Source organism: Berghia stephanieae, chromosome 1 (assembly GCF_034508935.2).
Source record: "Berghia stephanieae isolate SIO BIC M18660-M18661 chromosome 1, UCSD_Bste_1.3, whole genome shotgun sequence".
In the NCBI taxonomy this organism is placed as follows: Eukaryota; Metazoa; Mollusca; class Gastropoda; order Nudibranchia; family Aeolidiidae; genus Berghia; species Berghia stephanieae.
This window is the reverse complement of record NC_088360.1, coordinates 26,099,863-26,124,580: the sequence shown is the minus strand read 5'-3', so window position 1 is coordinate 26,124,580 and position 24,718 is coordinate 26,099,863. Positions and strand designations below refer to the sequence as shown.

General features: G+C 36.8%; 1 protein-coding gene across 1 annotated transcript in view; it reads right to left on the bottom strand.

Moving 5' to 3' along the window:
• Nucleotides 1-24,120, bottom strand: part of LOC144965387 (uncharacterized) — a 54,968-nt gene extending 30,848 nt beyond the window's left edge. The window contains exon 1 of the mRNA XM_078900726.1: nt 23,941-24,120. Within this exon, the coding sequence (XP_078756852.1) occupies nt 23,941-24,043 (103 nt within the window). The 5' untranslated portion in view covers nt 24,044-24,120. The remainder of the gene's footprint in view (nt 1-23,940) is intronic.
• Nucleotides 24,121-24,718: the final 598 nt, after the last annotated feature.

Genomic DNA, 24,718 nt, shown 5'->3' with positions numbered 1-24,718 from the left:
TATTGACACAAGTCATAATAACTCCGCATTGTATTGACACATTGCTTTATAAGATATAACGATAAAAGGCATCAAATTCAACATACATCATAAGTTGAAATAAGAGAGAGAGATTTCTAAAAATAGAACAGTTCATTCCAGTAAGTGTAAATAAATAAAACAGTCAGTAACAGTATCCTGTCAATATAATATATATCGTAACTAATTTAGTGCAACATGGAAGCATATAAAAGATACTTAAGTCTCGCAAAGGACTTAGAAATACCCCAGGAAAGAATATTTTCATGGTGCGAAGAGAAAATAAAAGAAGAAAAAGAAGAAAGAATTCGTAGAGAAGAAAATGAAGAAAGAATTCGTAAAGAAGAAAAAGAAGAAAGAATTCGTAGAGAAGAAAATGAAGAAAGAATACGTAGAGAAGAACGAGAAGAAAGTGTCCAAGAAAGGGAACTAAAAAGACAAATAGCTTTAGCAGAAGAAGAAACCAAAAGGACCCAAATGATGCTGGAAATTGAAAAAACAAAAACCGGTCATGAAAGAAAACATAATAATAGTGATGAATTTTTCGTGAAACTTCCACGCATGCCAACATACGATGAACGCTCAGACTGTTTAGAATCCTTCTTACACCGATTCGAAGTTCAGGCTAAAGGTTATCGTTGGCCAGAAAGCAAATGGGCCACAGCCTTGATTAACTGCTTATCTGGAGAACCGCTAAAAGTTTTCTATACCTTAACAACTGAAGATGCAGATGACTATGGAAAAATTAAAGACGCTCTACTAAAAAGATTTAGATTAACGGAAGATGGTTACCAGGAAAGGTTTCACACTGCAAAACCGGAAAGTGGAGAAGACTTTAATACATTCGTGAACCGAATTACTCAATTTCTAAATCGGTGGCTTGAGTTGGCAAACGTAAAACAAGACGACTTTGCAGGCCTTTACTATCTCACGCTGAAGAATCGAATCTATCAAGCTTGCAACCCAGATTTAGTCGCATTCTTTAAAGAGAGAAAGCCAGAAAACTTGGACAAATTAAAAATCTACGCAGAAAACTTTAACAGCGCACATCCATTGACACCCCTTAGCAGAACATTGAAGGAACCATACTACGCTGCTGCTGCTCAGAGTCCAGGTACACCTAAAGTTCAGTACTCAAATAGAACGAGCCGATCAATCACTCGGAACACGCAAGTGAAACAGGATGACCATAGTAACAAACCATGGAACAAACAGTTCAATAGAGACCATAGCCGACCCTATCAAAACAAAACAAGAAATAGCACTGACAATAATACTGAGTATAAGAAAACCAACAAACCTATAATTAAATGTCAATATTGTGGAATGAAAGGCCACACAGCAGACAAATGTTACAAAATCGTCGGATATCCGAAAGAAACTGCAAATGCATCACTCCAAACCAGTGTAAATAATCAGACACGAGTAATGTCAGGAGAAAATATAAATGTGTATTGCTTGAAAGGTATGTCACTTTTAACACAAACTCACAAGTCAGGATCGCTATTTTTTTGTGAAGGCAAAGCTAATGGAACTGATTGCAAAATATTGAGAGACACAGGATGCAGTACAGTAGGAATAAAAGCATCTTTGATCAATGACGAAGACAAAACTGGAAAAACGGTACAATGCATCACATTCAGTGGCACAGTCGAAACCTTTGAAACAGCTAACGTGTACATAGAAACCCCATACTATACAGGAATAGTGGAATGCTGTATACTTCCCAACCCCGTCGCTGATGTTATTGTTGGCAATATAAAAGGTCTTAAAGACAACCCAACAGATGTAAAAGAATGGTCATTAACCCAAGAAACAGCTTGTCTAGCAGAAACAAGAAAGATGACTAAGACAACAGAGAAGCCAATGACTATTTCTCTAGAACCACAACAATTTGACAGGAACACGTTCATTGAAGAACAGAAAAAGGACCCGACTTTAACTTCATATTTCAATATCGCAAACAAAGGGACGAAATCAAAAGTTGAATACATCATTGAAAAAGATATTCTGTTCAGGTTACATAGGAAAAGAAACAAAATAGCTAAACAACTGGTCACGCCGGGTATTTACAGAAACAAAATCCTTGGAATAGCGCACGATTCAATAACTTCTGGACATCTTGGGAGCTCTTCCACATTGAAGAGAATATCCGAGAATTTCACATGGCCTGGAATTACTAAAGACGTCCGAGAATATGTGAAATCGTGTGACACATGCCAAAGAAGAGTCGCAAAAGGCAGAATACCGAGATTGCCATTAGAGACAACCCCAGTTATTGAAAAAGTTTTTCAAAAAGTTGCAATCGACATTATAGGCCCTTTAACAAAATCAGATAGAAACCATACACACATACTAACACTAGTCGATTACGCAACCAGGTGGCCAGAAGCGATAGCATTGAAATCAACTACATCGGATCACATAGCTGAAGCATTGATGACAATTTTTACTAGAATAGGCATACCAAATGAGATACTGTCGGACAATGGACCCCAATTTACATCACATATGATGCATGAAACCATGAAACTCATGGGAATCCAACACTCATTCACAACCCCCTACCACCCCCAAGCAAATGGTCTTTGTGAAAGATTTAATGGCACTCTAAAGAATATGTTAAGAAAAGTGTCAGCAGAAAAACCAGATGATTGGGACAGATACTTACCAGCAATCTTATTTGCATATAGAGAAATACCCCAAGAATCTACAGGCTACTCCCCATTTGAGTTGATGTATGGACGATCACCTCGCGGCCCGATCAATATAGTAGCCGACATTTGTAAAGGGAATGAGGAGGACAATAACGAAATTATGTTTGCTTACGAATATGTAAGAAACCTGAAAGACAGAATAGAGGACACATGTAAGCTAGCACAGGAATCCGTCACTAAAAAAGCAGAGAAATACAAGGAATACTCCGATCGAAAAAGCAAGTCAAGAAAATTTGAGATTGGTGACAAAGTACTAATACTCTTACCCGATGACTCGAGTAAACTTTTAGCTACATGGAAAGGACCATTCAAGGTATTAGCAGTACGATCTGGTGTTAATTACGAGATTCAAATTAACAACACAACAAAGACATTCCATGCAAACATGCTAAAAAAATATTTCGATAGAGACGGATTATCACAACCAATATTTAACCATGTGGAAGCTGCAAATGTAGGATTAATCATCGAAACTCACAGCGATGATGTCGAACTACAACACACCCCACAACACGGTAACTCTAAAAATAGTACAATTAATGACGTCACAATCAATCCTCAACTAAACGAATGTCAGAAACGAGAAATCAGGTCATTATTAGAAAAGTACCAGTCAGTCTTTACAGACGCACCCGGACATACAACATTAGTGGAACACGACATAAAGTTAACCACATCTACCCCTATCAACGTGAAAAACTATCCTATTCCATTTCACGCACGAGAACAAGTTGAAAAGGAAGTTAAGGATATGCTAGATACAGGAATAGTTAGATATTCTTCAAGCCCATACTCATCACCAATAGTAGTAGTGAAAAAGAAAGACGGATCGATAAGGCTATGTATCGACTTTCGCAAATTAAATGAAGCAACAGTGTTTGATGCAGAACCAATACCAAATCAAGAGAATTTATTTGCTGCCTTATCTCAAGCAAAATACATGACAAAATGTGATCTTTCTAGAGGTTACTGGCAGATTCCACTGAAAGAATCATGTAAGAAATACACAGCATTTCAATCACCATTAGGATTGTTAGAATTTAACTATATGCCATTTGGATTATCGACAGCCGCATCGACATTCCAAAGAATGATGCGTATGTTATTAAAAGACATCCCGTCTACACTCTCATACTTCGACGACGCATGTATTTTCTCAAACTCATGGACTGATCACATGACAACCTTAGAATTAGTGCTTGAAGCATTAAAACGTAATTCTTTAACAACAAAACCGTCAAAAACAAGCATTGCATTTTACAAAATTGATTTTCTCGGTCATACCGTTGGTCATGGGACACAGACACCCGAGACAGAAAAACAAACAAAAATCGCACAATTGCAACCACCTAAGACAAAAAAAGAAGTACGCAAAGTACTTGGGCTCCTAATTTTTTACAGGAAATACATTTACAACTTCGCGCACATTGCGACACCGCTAACAAATCTGACAAAGAATGGGTCACCGAACAAAATTGTTTGGACAGAAGCGTGTCAGAATAGCTTTAACCAATTAAAGGCATTACTCTGTTCAGAACCAAATTCTTAAATTACCCGACATATCAAAAGAATTTGTTGTAAGAACTGACGCGTCTGATAAGGGCATCGCAGGTGTACTATTACAGGAACATGAGGGAACTCTAATGCCTTGCTTATATGCAAGCAGAAAATTATTGGACAGAGCATCACGATACTCTGTAATAGAGCGTGAAGCCATCGTCTTTGCTTTAAAGACATTCAGCAGATATCTACTGCTAAAAGAGTTTGTGGTCGAAACGGACCATAAACCACTCACGTACATAAGAAATAACAAAATGAATAATAGTAGAGTACTAAGGTGGAGTCTATTTTTGCAAAATTACACTTTCAGTATCTCTCACATACCAGGCTGTGAAAATATTCACGCCGACCTACTTTCTCGATTAGTATAAACACGTGAGAAGGGTATAACTTAACCTCCCATGCATACTGTTAGTTACCTCGCAAACTATGCCAAATCAGAACGCACAATTTCGATAATTTTATTTGTAAACATGATGACCCAACTTAATGTAACATTGAGTATTGTTTGGATATATATACCATACCCATTCATGATTTGGGAAATCTTCTCTTTATCTATTATTGTTATGAATTTTCACTCATTTATGATTAATAATTGAAATGTCAATATTTCATTTACATTTTCATTCATTTCATTTAGTAAATTACCTTCATATCATCGACTTAAATCATGCTTCATTGCCATCACTATTGTTTATCACAATGATTTGTAATCACATTGCCATCATGTTGTTCATCACAATGATTTGTAATCACAATCTTTCATTGTTATTGTCACCCATTCATATACCTACGTTAATATAAACATTTCCATGTCTAGTTAATAAAAATTTAATTGTAGCACAAATCATAACAATGGATTAATGCTAGAGTATCATGATAGTAAATTTACTTCCGTTTGTAAAATCTATCTTTCCCATAATGGTTAAAGAGTATATTTTAAACGTGGGTGGGGGGTGTCACAGTAAAGGTTGTTCACAATTATCTTATTAAATTTTATTTTATTAAGAACTGAATTCATCTCACTCCAGTTATATTTCGGTAGGCTTAGATAAACTTTACCTTCTAATATTAGATCGTCTTTCCTTTTATAGCCTTCCCTCGAATTAATTTCTAATTAGTGAATACTTTTCGTTCTACATTCTGTCACGTAGCGACTTATTATAAAAGCTGATAGGTCTAACATTTGACACTCACTTTCTCTCCACAATCTATGCCGGACGGCCAGTCGCTCTATTCCTATATATATACTGGAAGATTTTTATCTTTTGGGACTTTGTAGATATTATATCTACACCATTAAGACGCCGGAGCTTTTAACTTTGATTGTATAATCTTCAAGGATCAAACCCAAGCCCGCTGTCAAGGACTACACAATAACTTCTTACCAATTGCCTGGAAGTGAAATTTTACGAGTCCAATCCTGTTATCAGAGGAATAGATCATCCAAGCCCATCAACTGCCTGGAAACGTAAACTTATGAACCTGACATATTATCATAAGTTACGTAAAATATTCATATCTCTATTTGTAACTGCCACGATCACTGTTTATCTCTTTTAATTAAATTTCATCATTATTTTTATTTCATTGTAAACAAATCGTTAATTGTTTTTCATTTATAGTAACTAGTAAATTCTGGGGCCTCATTCTACATAGATCTTTATGCATAGTCGAGTAGCTCTTTACTCACTTGAGACCATGACAATCTGACCCCTCCATCTGGAATACATTAACTTTTGCGATAAGAAATTCACAATCCCTGGAGGCATTCAAAAGCAAACTAAAGACTTTAGAAAACATTCTTTGCTTGTGAATTTTTTTTCTTAATGCATTTCTATGATGATAGCGTTTTAAATATTTAACATGTATCCGTCTGTGTCTAATAGCTATAGTATTTGTTTATTTAATGATATATATAATATATATATATATATATATATATATATATATATATATATATATATATATAATTTTTTTTGTTATTTTTTATTTTTTTAAATTTATTTTTTTATTTTTTGGCAAAGTGCATGGAGCTCATATTGCATGAGATGTTGGCTCTATATAAGTGTGAAGTATTATTATTATATATTATTAATTATTATTATTATTATTAATTATTATTATTATTATTATTATTATTATTATTATTATTATTATTATTATTGTTATTATTATTATTATTTTATTATCATCATCATCATCACCATCATCATTAAATTAGACTGCTATCTATAAACATACTTCCATTTTCCTTCCTATCCTACAACTACTGTAGCTGTCATGTAGTCCTCATGACCGGGATTTTATTGGCAGAGGGCAAGCTTGATGTTGACATATTTACACCCGGTTAACGTAGAAGTGTTCCGTTACATACGTGTAGACGTCTTACATCACTGAGGCAAATGGCATATATGATAAATAATCAATAATCTATACGCGCACTCACACAGACACACAAAACACACATCCACACACACACACACACACACACATATATATATATATAATATATATATATATATATATAATATATATATATATATATATATTATTATATTAAATATAAATTAGGGGCGTCACAAAAATCTGGTATGGGGCTGGCCAAAACAGTCTTTAATTAGAATATGGAGCTTTTATAGAGCGCAATATTCACTAAAAGTGTGAAATGCTCATAGCAAGCCGACAGCAACACTGGACGTGAAGGTCGAGACACATGTAGGGATTATTACAATTGATTCAGATCGAGACAACGCTGGTACTGGTAAGGTACTCATTTTACACATGAATGCGGTGAGAGAATATTATGAGTAAAGCGCCTTCTCAAAGTCTCAATATGATGGCGCCAGGAGTGGGACGAGCCAGGGAACTGCCGTCCGAAGGCGAGTGTCTTATGTCATTGATCAAGAGGCATCAAACCAACGATTAAGCGCTGTGTACCCGTGCCAAACTAACCTCGCTTTAGACACCAGCTCGAAAAAAAGGGGAGGGGGTGCGGGTGATGGGTGTGTAACGGTAGCCATCGTTTACTTATAGCCTGATACTGACCAAAAAAATGACGTCAAAATGCCAGTCTTTGGCCACAAAAGACAACAAATCGTGAGTTGTATTCAATAGTTCAACCAAGGGGACCACTTATTTCCATGAGCTCTACTAACGACAACTCACTAGGCGGTGCAAAAACCAAATAATGACGTCAAAATGCCAGTCTTTTTGTGTTTCAGTGTCAGGCCGTAGCCATCGTTATGTTATAGCCTGATACTGAAATCTAAAAGGACTGGCAGTTTGACGTCATTATTTGGTTTTTGCACCGCTTAGTGAGTTGTCGTTAGTAGAGATCATGGAAACAAGTTATTTCATTGGTTGAACTATTGAATAAAACTCACGATTTGTTTTCTTTTGTGGCAAAAGACTGGCATTTTGACGTCATTTTTTGGCCAGTCGCAGGCCATAATTTTACAAAGGCCACGGTCAGGCTCTAACTTAACGATGGCTAAGGTATGACCAATATCATGGGACCTTACCTAAATCACCCATATTTACCTCACTCGCAATTTTCTTAATATTCTTTGTAAACTACTCAACACGGAAATCTCGAGATCGATCCCGAGTGAATTCGAGATAATTTCCGCCCCCCCCCCCCCACCCCTGTCCATCCTGCAGCGATTGAGTAGCTGCTGGGTCTGTAAGATCTGACGAAAGTGCTCTGGGATAGACTCACATCCAATCCAAAGGGTAGCAAGCAATTGCTATTGTCCGTGTTTCACGTCACAGAAACCGGGATAAACTTCCTTTCCATGGACCTAATGGCTCTGAACGACTAAACTGTATTTTTACTCAAGTCTTATAATTTAATCGTCTCCTTACCAATTACAAGAAAATGGTCACGTTCACTACGATTGCAATACAAACGACATTGTCTCAGTAAGACTTTATTTTGTACATCACGAAATTTAAAGAAATATTTTGTTCCAATAATAAATAATTAATTGTTCTAAACAAAGAAAATTGGTACATTTTATTCTTCATGCTAGCTAGAACTTTTCATATGTCTTGTGATCAGAATGTGTAAAAGTCAAAACATGATCAGATTTATATTTTTTTTTTCTCCTCTGGATACGATTTTATGCTCGTCGGAGAAATATTTCATAAGGGCGTCCGCCATTGTTCCGATAGTTTAGAGCCAGTTACTAAGTTACCATGCGTCATTACGAGGGAAGTGACGTTACGACTGTTGAAGCGTATTGCTGTATTGTAAAGTTTGTTTTGCTGAACAAAATTATGTAGGTACTTATATCGTGTACTTACTCCTTTAGATTTAGAGCTTTAGAAAATAAATCCTTTTATTTATATGTTGGATGGGAGTGACGTTTCGGGAAAATCCGGAAAAGTTCGGTAGGGAGAGAGTTAAGCATGCAATTCAATTGTAAGCATCAAGTATACCCCAACACGAAGTGTACTTATTTACAGGTCTGGTAGCCTAATTTAATACCGGCTCATTGTTGTAATGGAACTCTAAAAAAAATTAGGCAAAATATTGTCCAATACAACAATGTTAAACAAGGCCCATAATTGCGATCGGATGACAGACCTGCATATATGTATACGTCGCCCGGCATAATATGTACCTACCTTTTTTCTTTTAGGTGATGGGTTGCAAAAATTACTTTGTAAATTTCTAACCCTCAGTTTCTGAAACTAACCGGTTGCACGTTCCCGTCCAGCGATAAAAATGTCACTGAAAAACAGTCTATCGAATTTTCCTTATCACAGGAACACATCACTGGCGTTTGAGGCACGTCTTTTCTTTTCCTTTCTTTTTTATGTTGATGATAATATGACCAAACACGCCAGTGAGTAGAGAAATAATTTTCTAAATGACGTTATTATTGATGCGATAGAAAATCGTCTCTATGCGATGATTGAACGCCGAATAAACTATTCGTCTGGACGAGTTGAATGAATGAATGGAAAGTTCTTTGTCTGTCATGAATTATGATGTAGTATGGAGGTTATTTGGGGTGTATGATGGTATTATGCACTGGTAATGATTTGTAGGTCGATAGAATGAGTTCAGATCTAGAGATGGGGTGGGGGTGGGGGGGGGGGGCAATGCTGAATCCATTGGAAAGTGTTTTAAAAAAATAAATAGATTAAAAAATATTTAAAAAATTCCCTTTATTCATCCCATAGGCGATATTTGTCTCTAGGGTCTATTCCAAGGGAAGACTGGAATAACCCAGGCGTAAGCCGCAGTGCAGCGCCGCAAATTGAGCTAAGGCGAGGCGACTTGCTCAAGGCCACACAGAGCAGCGGCGGGTGATCGAACTCGATACCTTTCGGGTACGAAGCAAAGACCGTACCGCTGAGCCACGCTGCCCCCTGCTCAACGACTTCCAGAAAACTCAGGAATGAAATGGGTACGATGCCGCTGCCCGACTGTGGAATAGCCTCCCAGCTGACGTGGTTGAAAACGGTTGCCAACATGCCTTCATGCGGTTGCTCGAGTTCATATTCTGTCTTTTTATTTAATCTGTGTAATTTTTATTCGTATTATGTGCAGAGTTTTAACAAGTTTACAATTTAAAACCCTAAAAACTGTGGAGTGATCCTCTACAATATTGGAGGTTTCCACAAGAAGAAGAAGAAGAAGAAAAAGAAGTAGTAGTAGTAGTAGTAGTAGTAGTAGTAGTAGTAGTAGTAGTAGTAGTAGTAGTATAGTAGTAGTATATAGTAGTAGTAGTATAGTAGTATAGTAGTAGTAGTAGTAGTAGTAGTAGTAGTAGTAGTAGTAGTAGTAGTAGTAGTAAGTAGTAGTAGTAGTTGTTGTTGTAGTAGTAGTAGAAGAAAAAGAAGAAGAAGACGAAGAAGAAGAAGAAGAAGAAGAAGAAGAAGAAGAAGAAGAAGAAGAAGAAGAAGAAGAAGAAAACGACGACGATATAAGAGGGAACCATAGTGTGATGACTGGAATTGCTTGAAGTACAAGGATCTTGTTTTGGAGTTGAACGCTTCAACTGTGACGTTGGAAATGATATCAACGACAACATTAAATTTCAAAGCCTTTCAGTTTTTATCTCTCCGTTGGTATTTGGGGAAATAATGAAACCATTTTAAAGTGTAAATTGAATCAGGTGTGAATTTGGTTTCTATTCACTGTTTAGAGGCATTTTAAAACGTGTAATTGTTGAGAAGGTAAGAAAAGGAGGGGGTGGGGGGGGGGGGGGGGGTGCCTAAATCATAGAATTGTTAAAGTACTAGGAACTAGCGTTGGAGATAAACGGTTCAATAGTAATCATGATAATAATAATAAATGTATATTTATACAGCGCTTATGCCGAAGTTTCGTTGCGCTTCATATTGACCATCAGAACCCCCCCCCCCCCCCCCCCCCCAAAAAAAAAAAAAAAAAACAAAAAAAAAAAAACAACAAAAAAAAAACAAAAAAAAAAAAAAACAAAAGACAAAAAAAAAAACAAAAAAACCACAAAAAACCAAAAACCAAAACAAAAAAAAAAACAAAAAAAAAAAACAACCCAAAAAACAGACACACACACAACCCAGTAACGTTGAAAATTCTATCAACAGAAATATTGAATTACAAACCCTTTCTATTTTTATCGTTTCGCTAGTACTTGGGGAAATAATTAAAACATTTTAAAGTGCATTGAGCAATGGGTGGCGCCGGAGAATAAAAATGGACTCGATACAAAAAAGATATGAGTTGATCAAACTGATGGGCTGATAAGCAAACCTTCACACCATGCGAGAGAGGTAATTCAATTTAACTGGGTGGCTACCGCCGCGATAGGCGACAGAGCGGTAATTCATGAATGCCAAAAAAATATTATGACTCTTGTTTAATCTTCTGATCAGGCCAGTATGCCCGCCTTTATGTTGTAATGTCGATGTGATTGGTTTGATTAACGCTTTAGACGCGGCGTTGGACTTTAATAATAATAATAATAATAAAATAATAATAATAATAATAATAATAATAATAATAATAATAATAATAATAATAATAATAATAATAAATAATAATAATAAATAATAATAATAATAATAATAATAATAATAAATAATAATAATAATAATAATAATAATAATAATAATAATAATAATAATAATAATAATAATAAGTAATATAATAATAATAATAATAATAATAATAATAATAATAATAATAAATAATAATAATAATAATAATAATATAATAATAATAATAATAATAATAATAATAATAATAATAATATAATAATAATAATATAATAATAATAATAATAATAATAATAATAATAATAATAATAATAAAATAATAATAAAATAATATAATAATAATAATAATAATTATTATTATTATTATCATCCAAAAAAATGGAAATTCGTTTACAGACGTGGCATGCATAAAAATGTATAAACACAAAGTTGAGAATCTATGGCGACAATGTATACATATTATATATATATATATGCAAATGCACAAAAATGTAAAAATATACAACAAGAACCAATAGCAACACTTGTGTGTGTATATTTAAAAGATAGTATTTAATTTAAATCACAGTTGCGAGTTAAAAGTTCGAACACCATGTGGCAAAAATGAATTAAGGTGACGTGTTATCTTTGTTTCTATAGATATGAGGCGACGGCTCCTCATGGAGAACTTAATATATTTGTGAAGGGGGTGATCGCCATCCTTCATAACTTTCTCCATTTTACTTAGACAAAATCTCTTGAAGAGTTCTTCCACACTGGAGATTGGGTGAGTATAACTCCTGGCTTTTTCCTGGCTTTAATCTAACCAATTATCATCTCTTACAAATTTCATTAAAGAAGATAAAATAAGCAGGATGGTCTCAGGAATGACTTCAGATTGAGATTTTTAATATAGAGCAATAACCACTAAATATGCTCAAATCGCGCTTTAAGATGCTTCAAGACAACAACAACACTTCACATATAAGACGGGACATGACGCCTGTCATGAGCTATTCTATTCTTTTCCTTTCAACAGATACAACGCTGTTACCTGCCAGTACTCATTTTATGATGATCATATTTTAAACCGATCGATCGATATTTGAAGGACGAGTTTTCTGGCCAAATTATTCAAAAAATAATAAATTCCCTTTATTCATCCCTAAGGGGAAATTTTTCTTTAGGGTCTATTCCAAGGGAAGACTGAAATAACCCAGGCGTTAGCCGCAGGGCAGCGTCGCAAAGTGAGCTAAGGCTAGGCGACTTGCTCAAGGCCACACAACGCGGCGGGTAGTCGAACTCGGTACCTTTCGGGTAGGAAGCAAAGACCATACCGCTGAGCCACGCCCCAGACTACTAGGTCCTGTATTCTCTATGAGCCACGCTGTCCCATTAAAGACGAACGAGTATACGGCAGTTAACAGGTTAAAGAGTAAACGGTATAATGTTGGTGTCTGCACGACATCGATGCCAATTGTTGTAGATTGAAACGTCCCGATAGCTAAACAGTTAGACTGTCAGACTGGTTATGATCATAATATTATGAAGCTTCGAGTTTCCACCAGGCAATACAATACGATAGACACCCTTGGGAAAAGTTTTCTCACTGTTTTATGTTTTCCTTTATGTTTTTGTCTTTTTCAATGTTTTTTTTTGTTTCAATTTCTGGGGTTATTTTTCCTCTAAAAAATTCAGCTTCCACAGACAACTACCATTACCATAGCGACAACCACAAAAAAAAAAAAAAAAAAACAAAAAAACCCAAGACTCTTACCACAAACATCGGAAAACCAACATCACCACAATTTCTACCACTACCACCACGACTACAATCGTAACACAACAAAATACCAACATCACTACCATAACAACCCCCCCCCCCCCCCAAAAAAAAAATAAAAAAAAAAAGAATAAGATAGATAGACTCCCTTCTCTATATCCTCTGGAGGAACATTTCGTCAGGGTTTATTTTGAGAGAAGACATCGATAAATCAGGCAGCTTTGAGCGGTCCCTCTCAAAGAGCAATGGCGGCTAACTTTCTTGCCCAAGATAATGCAAACAAACAAACAACAACAAAAAACCCAGAAAAAAAACAAGACAAAACAAACAAGTAAACCAACGACTTACCGGTTTTAAATTCAATGCTTTAACCACCCTTCATGTCGTCCCCTAACAATGTCGTCTTTAAAACAGCTTTTTTCATAACTTCATCATCCCTCCCCCCACACACACACTTCCACACACCCACACACACACACACACACACACACACACACACACAAACCCGCACACACCAAAATAGAAATAATCCTCCCTAATGTTTACTCTGCCAAACTCTGGAAAGAAAACCATATTTAAAAATTTGGCCAGAAAACTCGTCCTTCAAATATCGATCGATTTAAATGATGACCCACATCTTTGCAAAACCTCTCAAACATGAGACTTGGCCAAGTTTCAGGTTTGAGAGTTTTTGCCAAGATGAGGATAATTTAAATCGATTGATATTTGAAGGACGAGTTTTCTGGCCAAATTTTTAAATATGTTTTTTTCTTCTTCAGAGTATGGCAGTCCTGTACTGTCCATCAGGCCTGGACCCCCAAAGCAATGCCTTCAGCCTTGATAGAAATGGATGGGGTCCTAGAGGTGGACATAATGAAGACTAATGACTAACAAATAGACCAGGATGAATACCCTGCCGTCTCCGATCTTATTGGAAAAGTTTTTAAAAACTTTAACAGTTTTTTTTCGGGTTGCGGCTATGTGGTCTTGTGGTATGACACTCGCTTTCGGATCGGAAGGTCCAGGGTTCGAGCCTCGGGCTCGGCGCATAGTTGAGTCCTTGTAAAAGGCTCTTTCACTTTCTCTCACCGTACTCAGGTGTAAAATGGGTACCTGGCCGTTAACAGCGCTGTCTTTATCCAAAAAATTGTAATATCGCCTAACAGGTGTTATGTTCCGTCCTACATGTTAAATGTTGCTGTTGACCAGGGACCCCTTGTAAAGCGCTTTGAGCACATTTAGTGGATATTGCGCTATATAAAGCTCAATTGTTTAAAAAATTATTTTTAATCACCCACTCGATAGTTCAGAAATGAGGGGACAATACAAAAACAAATAACGTTTTGGCCCTTGGCCTTCGACAGGAGACAAACAGAAAGACATAAAGATAATAAATGATTACAAAAATCACATTTTGTCAAATGAAGAAAGTATTGGTCTCCATGCATTGTTTCTACACTTAACAAAATGTGATTATTTTTGTAACCTTATATTTTTGTGTTTTGTTTGTGTCTACTGACGAAGTCCCAGGGACCAAGAAGTTGCTCCTTTTGTGTTACCCCCCCCCCCTTTTTTTATGTGAGTCACTTTGTTTTTCTCTCCATTTTATTGGCTCATTTAGGCACGTCTAGCTTTATAGAAATGAGGCTGGGTCAAAAGGTCGTATTCGACTCAAAAAGACTCCAATACTAGGTTATTTTGAAAAAAAAAACGAAGAAAAATTCGGTTTGATCAGTTTCTATCAATTGAATAATGTAAAATAAACAGAAACAAACAAACAAACATACAAACTATACAAATAAACAGAAAAACAAAACATTAAAAAAACAACAACAAAAGAAAACAAAAACAAAAAAAAAAAAACAACAAAAGACAAAACAATAAACAAAACGAAACAAAAAAAACAAAACAAAACAAAACAAAAAAAAAAAGAAATAAAAAAATAAACAACAAAAAACCCCCAAAAAAAACAACAACAAAAATAATGGCAGAAATAGTTTCTCAAAGGTTCCTAACAAGTATGGACAGAGAATCAAGTCAAAGTCACCACCTTTTCTACACTTTAAAAAGCTATAACTTCTATAATATACTTCACTGTGAGGCTATGTGGTCTTGTGGTATGACACTCGCTTTCGGATCGAAAGTTCATGGGTTCGAGCCTCGCTCGGCGCATAGTTGAGTCCATTGAAAAGGGTCTTTATTCACCGTGCACATGTCCAAAATGAGTACTTGGCCGTTAACAGCGTTGTCTCTGTCGGAAAAAAATTGTAATATCGCCAAACAAGGGTCATGGCTCATTCTACATGTTACTTGTTGCTTTTGGACAGGGACCCCTTGTTAAGCGCCTTGAGCACGTTTAGTTGATATTGTGCTATTTTGGTGCTAGTTCGCCAGTTATTGATTTTTAAAAATTAACCCAGAGAAACTGATGAAAGAGAAGTTTTTTTTTTCTCCAATTTGTTTTCTTTAAATAGCGTGTGAGTATTTTTTCGACGAACGTCACGAAAGAAATCTTTCGGCAGAGAACAGAATCCATTTTGTAACAACATCAAATGTCAACAGAAATATTTAGGCCGTTCTAATGTCCAATGGAGATTTTAACACGGGGGATGCTAATAGCAGATTCATATCCACGCATTACAGATTTCTATTCAACGTGGGATTTTAAATATCTCCAAAACTGACAAAAAATTAGGAGAGAGGGAGAGAGAGAGAGAGAGAGAGAGAGAGAGAGAGAGAGAGAGAGAGAGAGAGGGAAAGAGAGAGAGAGAGGGAGAGAGAGAGAGCGAGAGAGCGGTAGAGAGAGAGCGAGAGAGAAAGAGAGAGAAAGAGAGAGAGGGAGAGAGAGAGAGAGAGAAGAAACACTAGCCACTGATCGTTCCAGCTGTATTCTTATTCCCTGTTTCATCTGGCATTTCAATACCCTTCATGTTTCATCAATGTCTATCGCAAAAAGCTCTCGGGCAGAATGAATAGATAAATATCTATTATATCTTCATGAAGATTGCAGTAACGAGAGACAAGTGCTTAAAGGTGGACGAAATTTACTCTTTAAATTTTCATTTTGACAACTAGATAGATGGATGGATAATTAAGGTAAATAGATAGATCGATATATATATATATATATATATATATATATATATATATATATATATATATATATATATATATAGATAGACAGATAGATAGATAGACAGATAGATAGATAGATAGGTAGATAGATAGATAGATAGATAGATAGATAGATAGATAGATAGATAGATAGATAGACAGATAGATAGTTAGATATATAGAAAGATAGATAGATAAGTAGGTAAATAGATAGAGAGATACATTGATAGATGGATGGAAAATGGATATATAAAAAGATAGACAGAGAGAGAGATGGAGACAAAGATAGAAAGAGCGAGAGAGAGAGAGAGAGAGAGAGCGAGAGCGAGCGAGAGAGAGAGAGAGAGAGAGAGAGAGAGGGATAGATAGATAAATAGATAGATAAAAAGAAAGACAGATAGATAGATGGATAGAGATAATGAGAGAGAGAGAAAGAGAGAAAGACAGAAGAGAGAGAGAGAGAGAGAGAGAGAGAGAGAGAGAGAGAGAGAGAGATAGAGAGAGAGAGAGTTAGATAGATAAATAGATGGATAGATAGATAGATAGATAGATAGATAGATAAATAGATAGATAGATAGATAGATAGATAGATAAAAAGAGAAAGAGGGAGAGAGAATGAAAGAAAGAGAAAGAAAGAAAAGAGAGAGAGAGAGAGAGAGAGAGAGAGAGAGAGGAGAGAGAGAGAGAGGAGGAGAGGGGGGGGGGGGGGGGGTGGTGGACTAACAGCATATTATTGAATTGTGCGTTCTGATTAAGATTGAACCCACATTGGACGATGGAGGATTTGGGAATGGCCTCCCTTGATTAAACCCATTCCGGTTAGGTTTGCTACGGGATAGCTTGGCATGGAAATCAAAACAGTCTCACACGATCAGTGGCTCGTACCACAGATTTACTGTTAAACTCAAATGTTCGTAATCGTTATTGAGCGTCTCAAAGCGATGCGGATAGATGGTCTTGTGGTATAATACTCGCCTTTGGCTCAGAAGGTCCTCGATGAGCGGCGTCTAGTTCAGTTCTTGGAAAAGGCTCTTTGAGTACATTCTCTCACCTTATTCATATATGTAAAATAAGTACCTGGGTGCTAATATAGTTGTCTTTGTCTAAAAAAAAAGTGTAATATCACCGGATAGGCGTCATATCTTGTCCTACTTATTAAGTGTTACTGTTGTCTGGAGACCCCTTGTAATGCGCTTTGCGCACGTTTAGTGGATATGGCGCTATATAATAAATGCTCACATTAAAAAAGATATTTCGGCGTTATCCTGATCGATTTGTAAGAAATTCAGAACATTCACATGGGATCGGCGGTCACACCAAGTTTACTGTTTATTTCAACTTTACATACATGTGTCCTATCGTATCAAAACGGTATCATGTCGGAGTAGTCCTGAACAGTTTGGTAAGGAAATCATAATTCTCACACGGGATCAGTGGTCACACAAAATATCACATCTGGCCGGTGATCAGGAGATCTGAAGTTCAATCAACAATCGAGGCAGGCAGATGTTTTGAGATTATTTTTTTTTCTGGAATTTTTATTTATGCTTTATCTGGCAATATTTGATACACATCTTTTCAGATCTTTATGTTACACCAGTGTCTGTTCCCTAATTTGTCACTTTGAATATTAAACCTAAAACTACCTAAAACGTATGTGACATTTCTGAATCTGTAATGGAACCCTACTCGAAGTCGACTCAATTCTGAGTATTCGAATTCGAGGGCGGAGAGATTTGTATTTGTGGCAGACAGTTTTGGTGTTAACGCTAAAACAATATTCTTTGATGGTTCGCGGTACTAAATGAAGACTTGAAGACGTTTGCATTTGCAGATTGGTGTTTTAGTGTTTTTGAGTGGGTTTTTCTTTTAATGTGTGAATTTCGTTGTGTGTCTAGAGTTGTTCTGGTGAGATGGCCGTCATTGTGTTTGTAATTTTGAACATAACAGTTATTTGTTGTTCTTTCCATCTGTTTTCTAAGGGAACCATCCAAGTTGTGTGGCCATTTCTGTTACGCTGCTATGAGGGCTGTAGTTATTGCAGGCAAATCTTGCAACGCGTCGTTGGACAACCTAAACTGCTTTTATATCAGATGGTAGTTGTGGGTCCCAAACTGTACTCGAATTGTCTAAGATGGATCTTACGAGTATACTTTATGTGGTTTCTTTCAAGTGTGCATTGTAATGTTTGATCTTCCTTTTAATGAACCATATTATGTTTATGCGTGCTTGCATCCTTCTGACTTTAATATCACTTTAAAAAATAGAATGTGGTCGATCCTGACATAACAACGTTTCGAGACCGTAGGTCACATTTATGACCACCAAAACTTATCAAATGAGTGTCGTGTACCGCTATTATGTCATTGCATTAACAAGTCAAATGTTGCTAGAATCAGAAAAAAATTCTCCTTCAATCGGGTGATGACAATAACGAATTTGTTAAACAAATGTATAAAGCGAAGCTTTGGTTTTAACGAATAATGCTAGGGAAATTAGAATATCCTTCGCATTTGCAGTGGTGCAGCACCGTAGCTCATGATGGCACATCCCAGCATTTGGAAGTCGAATCTGGTTACTTCAGGGTACGAAGCAGAGGTTATTCCACTTTTCCCAAATTTCCCTCTGAATATGTCAACATTTCCTGAAAGATCGATGTCGTAGTTTTCTCGAAACGGGAAAGGAAGTTGCCAGGCTTCTGCATTAGCATGGTGAGGCACTGGGTGGCTGTAAACAGACTAAGGTCTAACGACGTCCACCTTACAAAAGTGGGGACTTTCCATCTGTCCCAATACGTACACGCTGCGACAAAGAACTCGAAACCGCAGAGCATCTGGTTAAGCGTTGTGTTGTGACGAGGCTATCGGGCGAGTTCGCAACTGTATTCGAATGTGGCAAGAATTCGCCGTCTGGATATACATTTACAATCTTGTATTAGAAGCTGCCGACATGTGTGTTATCACCCAATAATGTATGATGTCAGGAAGTGATGTTGTAATGTGTCACATGAATACGTGACAATCACAATGTATTTTTGCTTCACTGGAAAAGGCGGGAAACCGGTGGGTTTACAAGTAAAATCCTGGTGTGAAGTATCGGAGAAAACAACCGGAAACAAAATAAAAATCGGAAACAGCAAAAGAGACGCTTGCCATAAAAAACTTTTCTTCGATAACAAAATTTACGAACACAGTGCTCTAAGATACTATTGGCGGATATTCTCTTCCGTCTTTAGAATTTAAAACAGAAATAATTGATTATTAATCTGCAAACTTTTGGACAAACTCAACGAACGAGTCATTACCACAAATTGGATTTATTTGGGAATTGACAAGATGGAAACCATATTTAAAAACAAAGGAGAAATTACTGCTACATGAGGTCTGGTGTTGTGTTGAAATAGGCTACTCTTAATTCCTCAAGCCACCCCGTTGTTGACTTCGCGAAGTCCCAGGTTTGAGAAATGTTTTTTTTGTTGTTGCCAAGATGAGGGTTATTTAAATCGATCGATATTTGAAGGACGAGCTTTCTAGCCAAATTTTAAAATATTAGTTATTCCAGAGTATGGCAGTTACTGCCTCTTATGCAACACATGTCCTCCGCATCTGTTCTATAAACCCCCCCGGACGATTCTACAAAGACTCACAGAATGGCAGGTTGCCAACTTGTTTTAAATCTCCCTCCGTCATTCTTAATTCAGAAAAGTGAGTGGAGCAGGAACTTATGTTGATAACAACAAGAGATGAAGTGAGTAGGAAAGTGCCAGAAGACAATAGCGAATAGATCGTGGATAGCTCATACGGTAGAGTCACGCTCTCCCCGGCCAGGCGAGTTGTCGTACCAGTAAGGTCGCGGGTTCAAACCCCCATCACCGCCGCGAATTTTTATTCTCTATAATTATTGTCTTCTGGCACTTTCCTACTCACTTCATCTCTTGTTGTCCTCCGTCATTCTCAAACATCAAGGGGTCATACAGGAAAACAGAAAAAAAACTCATAGCCCTGAGACTGCCTTGAGAACGCCGCCGTGATCTCGATATGTGTAGATGTATCTAACATTGAAACAAGACATATCCGGGAAAACATCGTAATTACTATTGTTCCAGTCTTTTGTACCCATTAACCCAATAGATACGTGAGTCGGGAGTTCACACTTTGCCACATATTTCTATCAACGGTATTCAACATTACACCACGTGACCTTTTCGACACGCCAACCGAATTAAACACCTCCGGCCATTATGGTTGAAGATCAGTATCATTTTATTCTTTTATACTTGGCACCTTACAAGCGGCTACATGTTTGGTTCGACATTATGATACAAGTACAGGCCGAACGGAGTTCCGGTAGCTCAGTTTCTAGTTCGCGACTGGGTTCACACGCAAAGGGAACAATCCCGTGTGATGTCGAAAACTCTTGTCTGACCTCTTTGCGTATCCACCAATGAATGGGGAGCTCAGACTGTTTGATCTGGCGGTTAATACCAGATCCTATCCAAAGGGTAGCAAGTAATTGCCACTATTCGTTTAAGGGTATAGACACTGAAAAATATACTACTACTACTACTACTACTACTACTACTACTACTACTACTACTACTACTACTACTACTACTACTTCTACAACTAATACGACTACTAACAACAACAACAATAATAATGATGATGATGATGATGATGATGATGATGATAATAATAATAATAATAATAATAATAATAATAATAATAATAATAATAATAATAATAATAATAATAATAATAATAATAATAATAATAAATGTTGAGCGCTTCCCATGAACCAAGCATCTCAAAGCGCTTGATAGATTACGAATTACGTTATGAACATAAGTAGATCTAGTCAAAATTAAACACGGAAACAAAATACACATTGCATAAATCACGGTCGACATGGCATAAAATCTAAAATAGCCAATGTTTAAATACACAAACTGGTTTCTTGATCTTATCACAAATGTATGTGAAGAACATCACAGGACATCCCCGTGTCTCTTTCTCTCCCCCTCCCCCCCTCTCTCTCTCTCTCTCTCTCTCTCTCTCTCTCTCTCTCTCTCTTTTTCTCTCTCTCTCTCTCTCTCACACACACACACTCTCTCTCTCTCACACACACGCTCTCTCGCTCTCTTTCTATTTCTTACCTCACCCCACGCACCTCTAAATTTAACCTAACAAAAAAAGAAAAATGCTGCCCATATCTTAAAAGACAAAGATCCTCAAAGACCACAAGTGACCTCTCCTCCTTGACCTCCAACCTTTTCACCTTTACCCTGTTTCCTTCTCAATCCGATTCAATATTTAATCATCCGCCCCCCCCCCCCTCATCTACCCCTTTCCCCCGCACCATGGATAATCCATGACTCTGTGATTAATGACTTGCTTTGAGACCCGAGGCAACCAAGGTTCAAATCCCAAAGGGAATTATTTTCAGAATTAGAAATCACAGGACCTGATCCCTTACCCTCCACCTCCATATTGTAAACCACCACCACCACCACCACCACCACCATCATCATCATCATCATCATCTTGACATACCCATTTTTAATTATAACAGAATTATAACATACAATTTGGGTCACAAGACTTGTAAAAAGCACACACACACACGCACACACAAGATAATCTATTTTACAAAATGCTTAAGAAAAAAAACCAATAAAAAGATCAGGAGTTTTAGTTATACTAAATATAGAAACTACATCTCTTTCATATTAAACTGAAAACCAAAATCTCGAAAATCATGGCTACCGTCTCTCATAATCATAATATTTAAAAGAAAATCGAATCGCATGGAAATGGAGAAAGCCCGATTTCAAAAGGGCATTAACCCCTCAAAAAAAAGGATAATTTAATCATTACTTTCAAATATTTCCCAAAATATATTCCAATTCGCATAATTTTAGTTCCCTAATTTAGAGTTACTTTGGGGTGAAATCTCTGATTGCCTCGCTGGCCTGGATGGTTCAGCATCTAAATTATATAAGTAGGTAAAGTGACAGAAAAAAAAGTCTAACGTTACAGAAATGGGGCTAAACTTGTGATCTTTTCCCATTAAGAAGCTACTACTTTCTTCAAGTTAAAAACAAAATTGAGCTTTTATATAGAGCAATATCCACTAATCATGCTCAAAGCGCTTTACAAAGTATCGCTCTTCAACAGTAACACTTAATGAAGGACGAGACATAACGCCTATTAGGCGATATTACAATTTTGTTTCGGACAGAGACAACGCTTATAACGGCCATGTACTCATTTTACACTGTGATAGAATGTGAGTAAAGAGCCTTTTCCAGGAACTCGACTATGGGCCAAGCGAGGCTCGAACCCAGGACCTTCCGATCCGAAAGCGGATGTCATACCACTAGACCACATAGCCGTACATAGATATTGAATGGGGATTTGGGGTGTGGGTGTGTTCACGACACTTCTATTACCAGAGTACTCTAATCACGCTGAAAAACATGGACTTACATCTGAAACGATGTGTTATGAAATACTCGTAGATAGTGCCAGACAAAGCAAAAAGAAATGTACAAGAAAAAAATTTCCCTTTATTCATCCCCAAGGGGAAATTTGTCTTTAGGGTCTATTCCAAGGGAAGACTAGAATAACCCAGGCGTCAGCCGCAGAGCAGCGCCGCAAAGTGAGCTAGGGCGAGGTGACTTGCTCAAGGTCACACAACGCATCGGCGGGTGATCGAACTCGGTACCTTTCGGGTAAGAAGCAAAGACCGTACCGCTGAGCCACGCTGTCCCCCTGAATTGAAAAATTTATTCTCAAAAAATCAGCTTGCCTAGAAGAGAGAATCGATATACAAGAAAGAATCCCCTCAAATTTTGGGATGATTTTTTATTTTCTTGTATGTTCTTTCTGCTTTGGAATCGCTTGCAATTTACATTGGGCGGGGGGGGGGGGGGGGGTGGCACCAACAATCTGGAATTATCTCTCGCTCATTACCAGAACTGCTCATAAAATTGAGTGCTTCGAGTGTAGACTGAAGACAGAATCTAATAGATGAACTTTTCCTTAATATTTCAAAAATCATATTCATTCTATTCCATTTTTTTTTTAAACTTGGGGATTTTATATTGTTCAATATCCACTAAACGGGCTCATATCTTTACAAGGGGTCACTGACCAAAATGAATACTTAACAGGCATGACGTGACATGATGCCTGTTAGGCGATATTACAATCTTTTTCGGACAGTGCCTCAGTCAGCGCATAGTTGAGTCCTTGGAAAAGACTGTTTAATCACATTCTCTCACCGTACTCAGGTGTAAAATGAGTACCTGTCCGTAAATAGCGTTGTCTCTGTCGGAAAAAAATTGTAATATCTCATAACAGGCATGTACATGTTGCTATTGGTTATGGACCCCTTGTAAAGCGCTTTGAGCACATTAAGTGGATATTGCGCTATATAAAAGCTCAAATTTTAAGCGAGCTCCAGAAAGAAAATGAATCAATCCTAGCCTATGTTTTAATCCATTAGACACCCTATAATCCACCTTGGTATCCACAGAAAAGCTTAACTTCTAAAACACTCACGACATTAAGGAGGCAGCGTGGCTCAGCGGTACGGTCTTTGCTTCGTACCCGAAAGGTACCGAGTTCGATTATCCGCCGCGGCATAATAATAATAATAATCATAATAATAATCATAATAATAATCATAATAATAGTAATAATAATAATAATAATAATAATAATAATAATAATAATAATAATAATAAATTCATACATTTTCACATACCATTGTTTTGGCTGACTGTTCTGGTAACCATAGCAACAAGTAGTATAAAAGAGGCACACGTGACAAGATGGATGGAATTTCTGATCTTTCTGGATGTCGTCATGAAGTGAGAACAGAGTTCTGCATTGGATACGGTGATGAATTGGCTAGTTGTACGTAGAAAATATCTCCTTTTGTGAAATTGAAATAAAGAGGGTGTTTCACTCGATTTCAACTTAACTCCGGGGTGAAATCTATAGAAAATTTCAACTTTAGTAAAATCACAAAATATCTTTCTTCAATTTTTAATAGCTTTTGATTATGGGGAAAACTTGTCCTCTTTTATAATACTACTGTGGAAATAATCTAACAATGACTATAGTTGACAAAAAGGGTTTCCTACTTTATAGGAGGCCGATTTCTCTAATTCCATCCTAGCGTTTTGTTGCTACTGTTACTGCTGTGCCGTTTTATTAAAGATCACAGTATGTGCTATTTGGTTAACATTGCATATAGGACTGTGTATTTAAAAACACAACGTCACTGCTGTTGTTGTTGTTGTTGTTGTTGTTGTTGTTGTTGTGATGAATGCTGTTGTTGCTATTTGTGATGTTGAGACTGCTGTTGTTGTTGTTGTTGTTGTTGTTGTTGTTGTTGTTGTTGTGATGAATGCTGTTGTTGCTATTTGTGATGTTGAGACTGCTATTGTTGTTGTTGTTATTGTTGTTGTTGTTGCTAATGCTACTGTTGTTGATGCTGTAGCTGTTGTTGTTTTTGTTGACGATTCTGTTGTTATTGT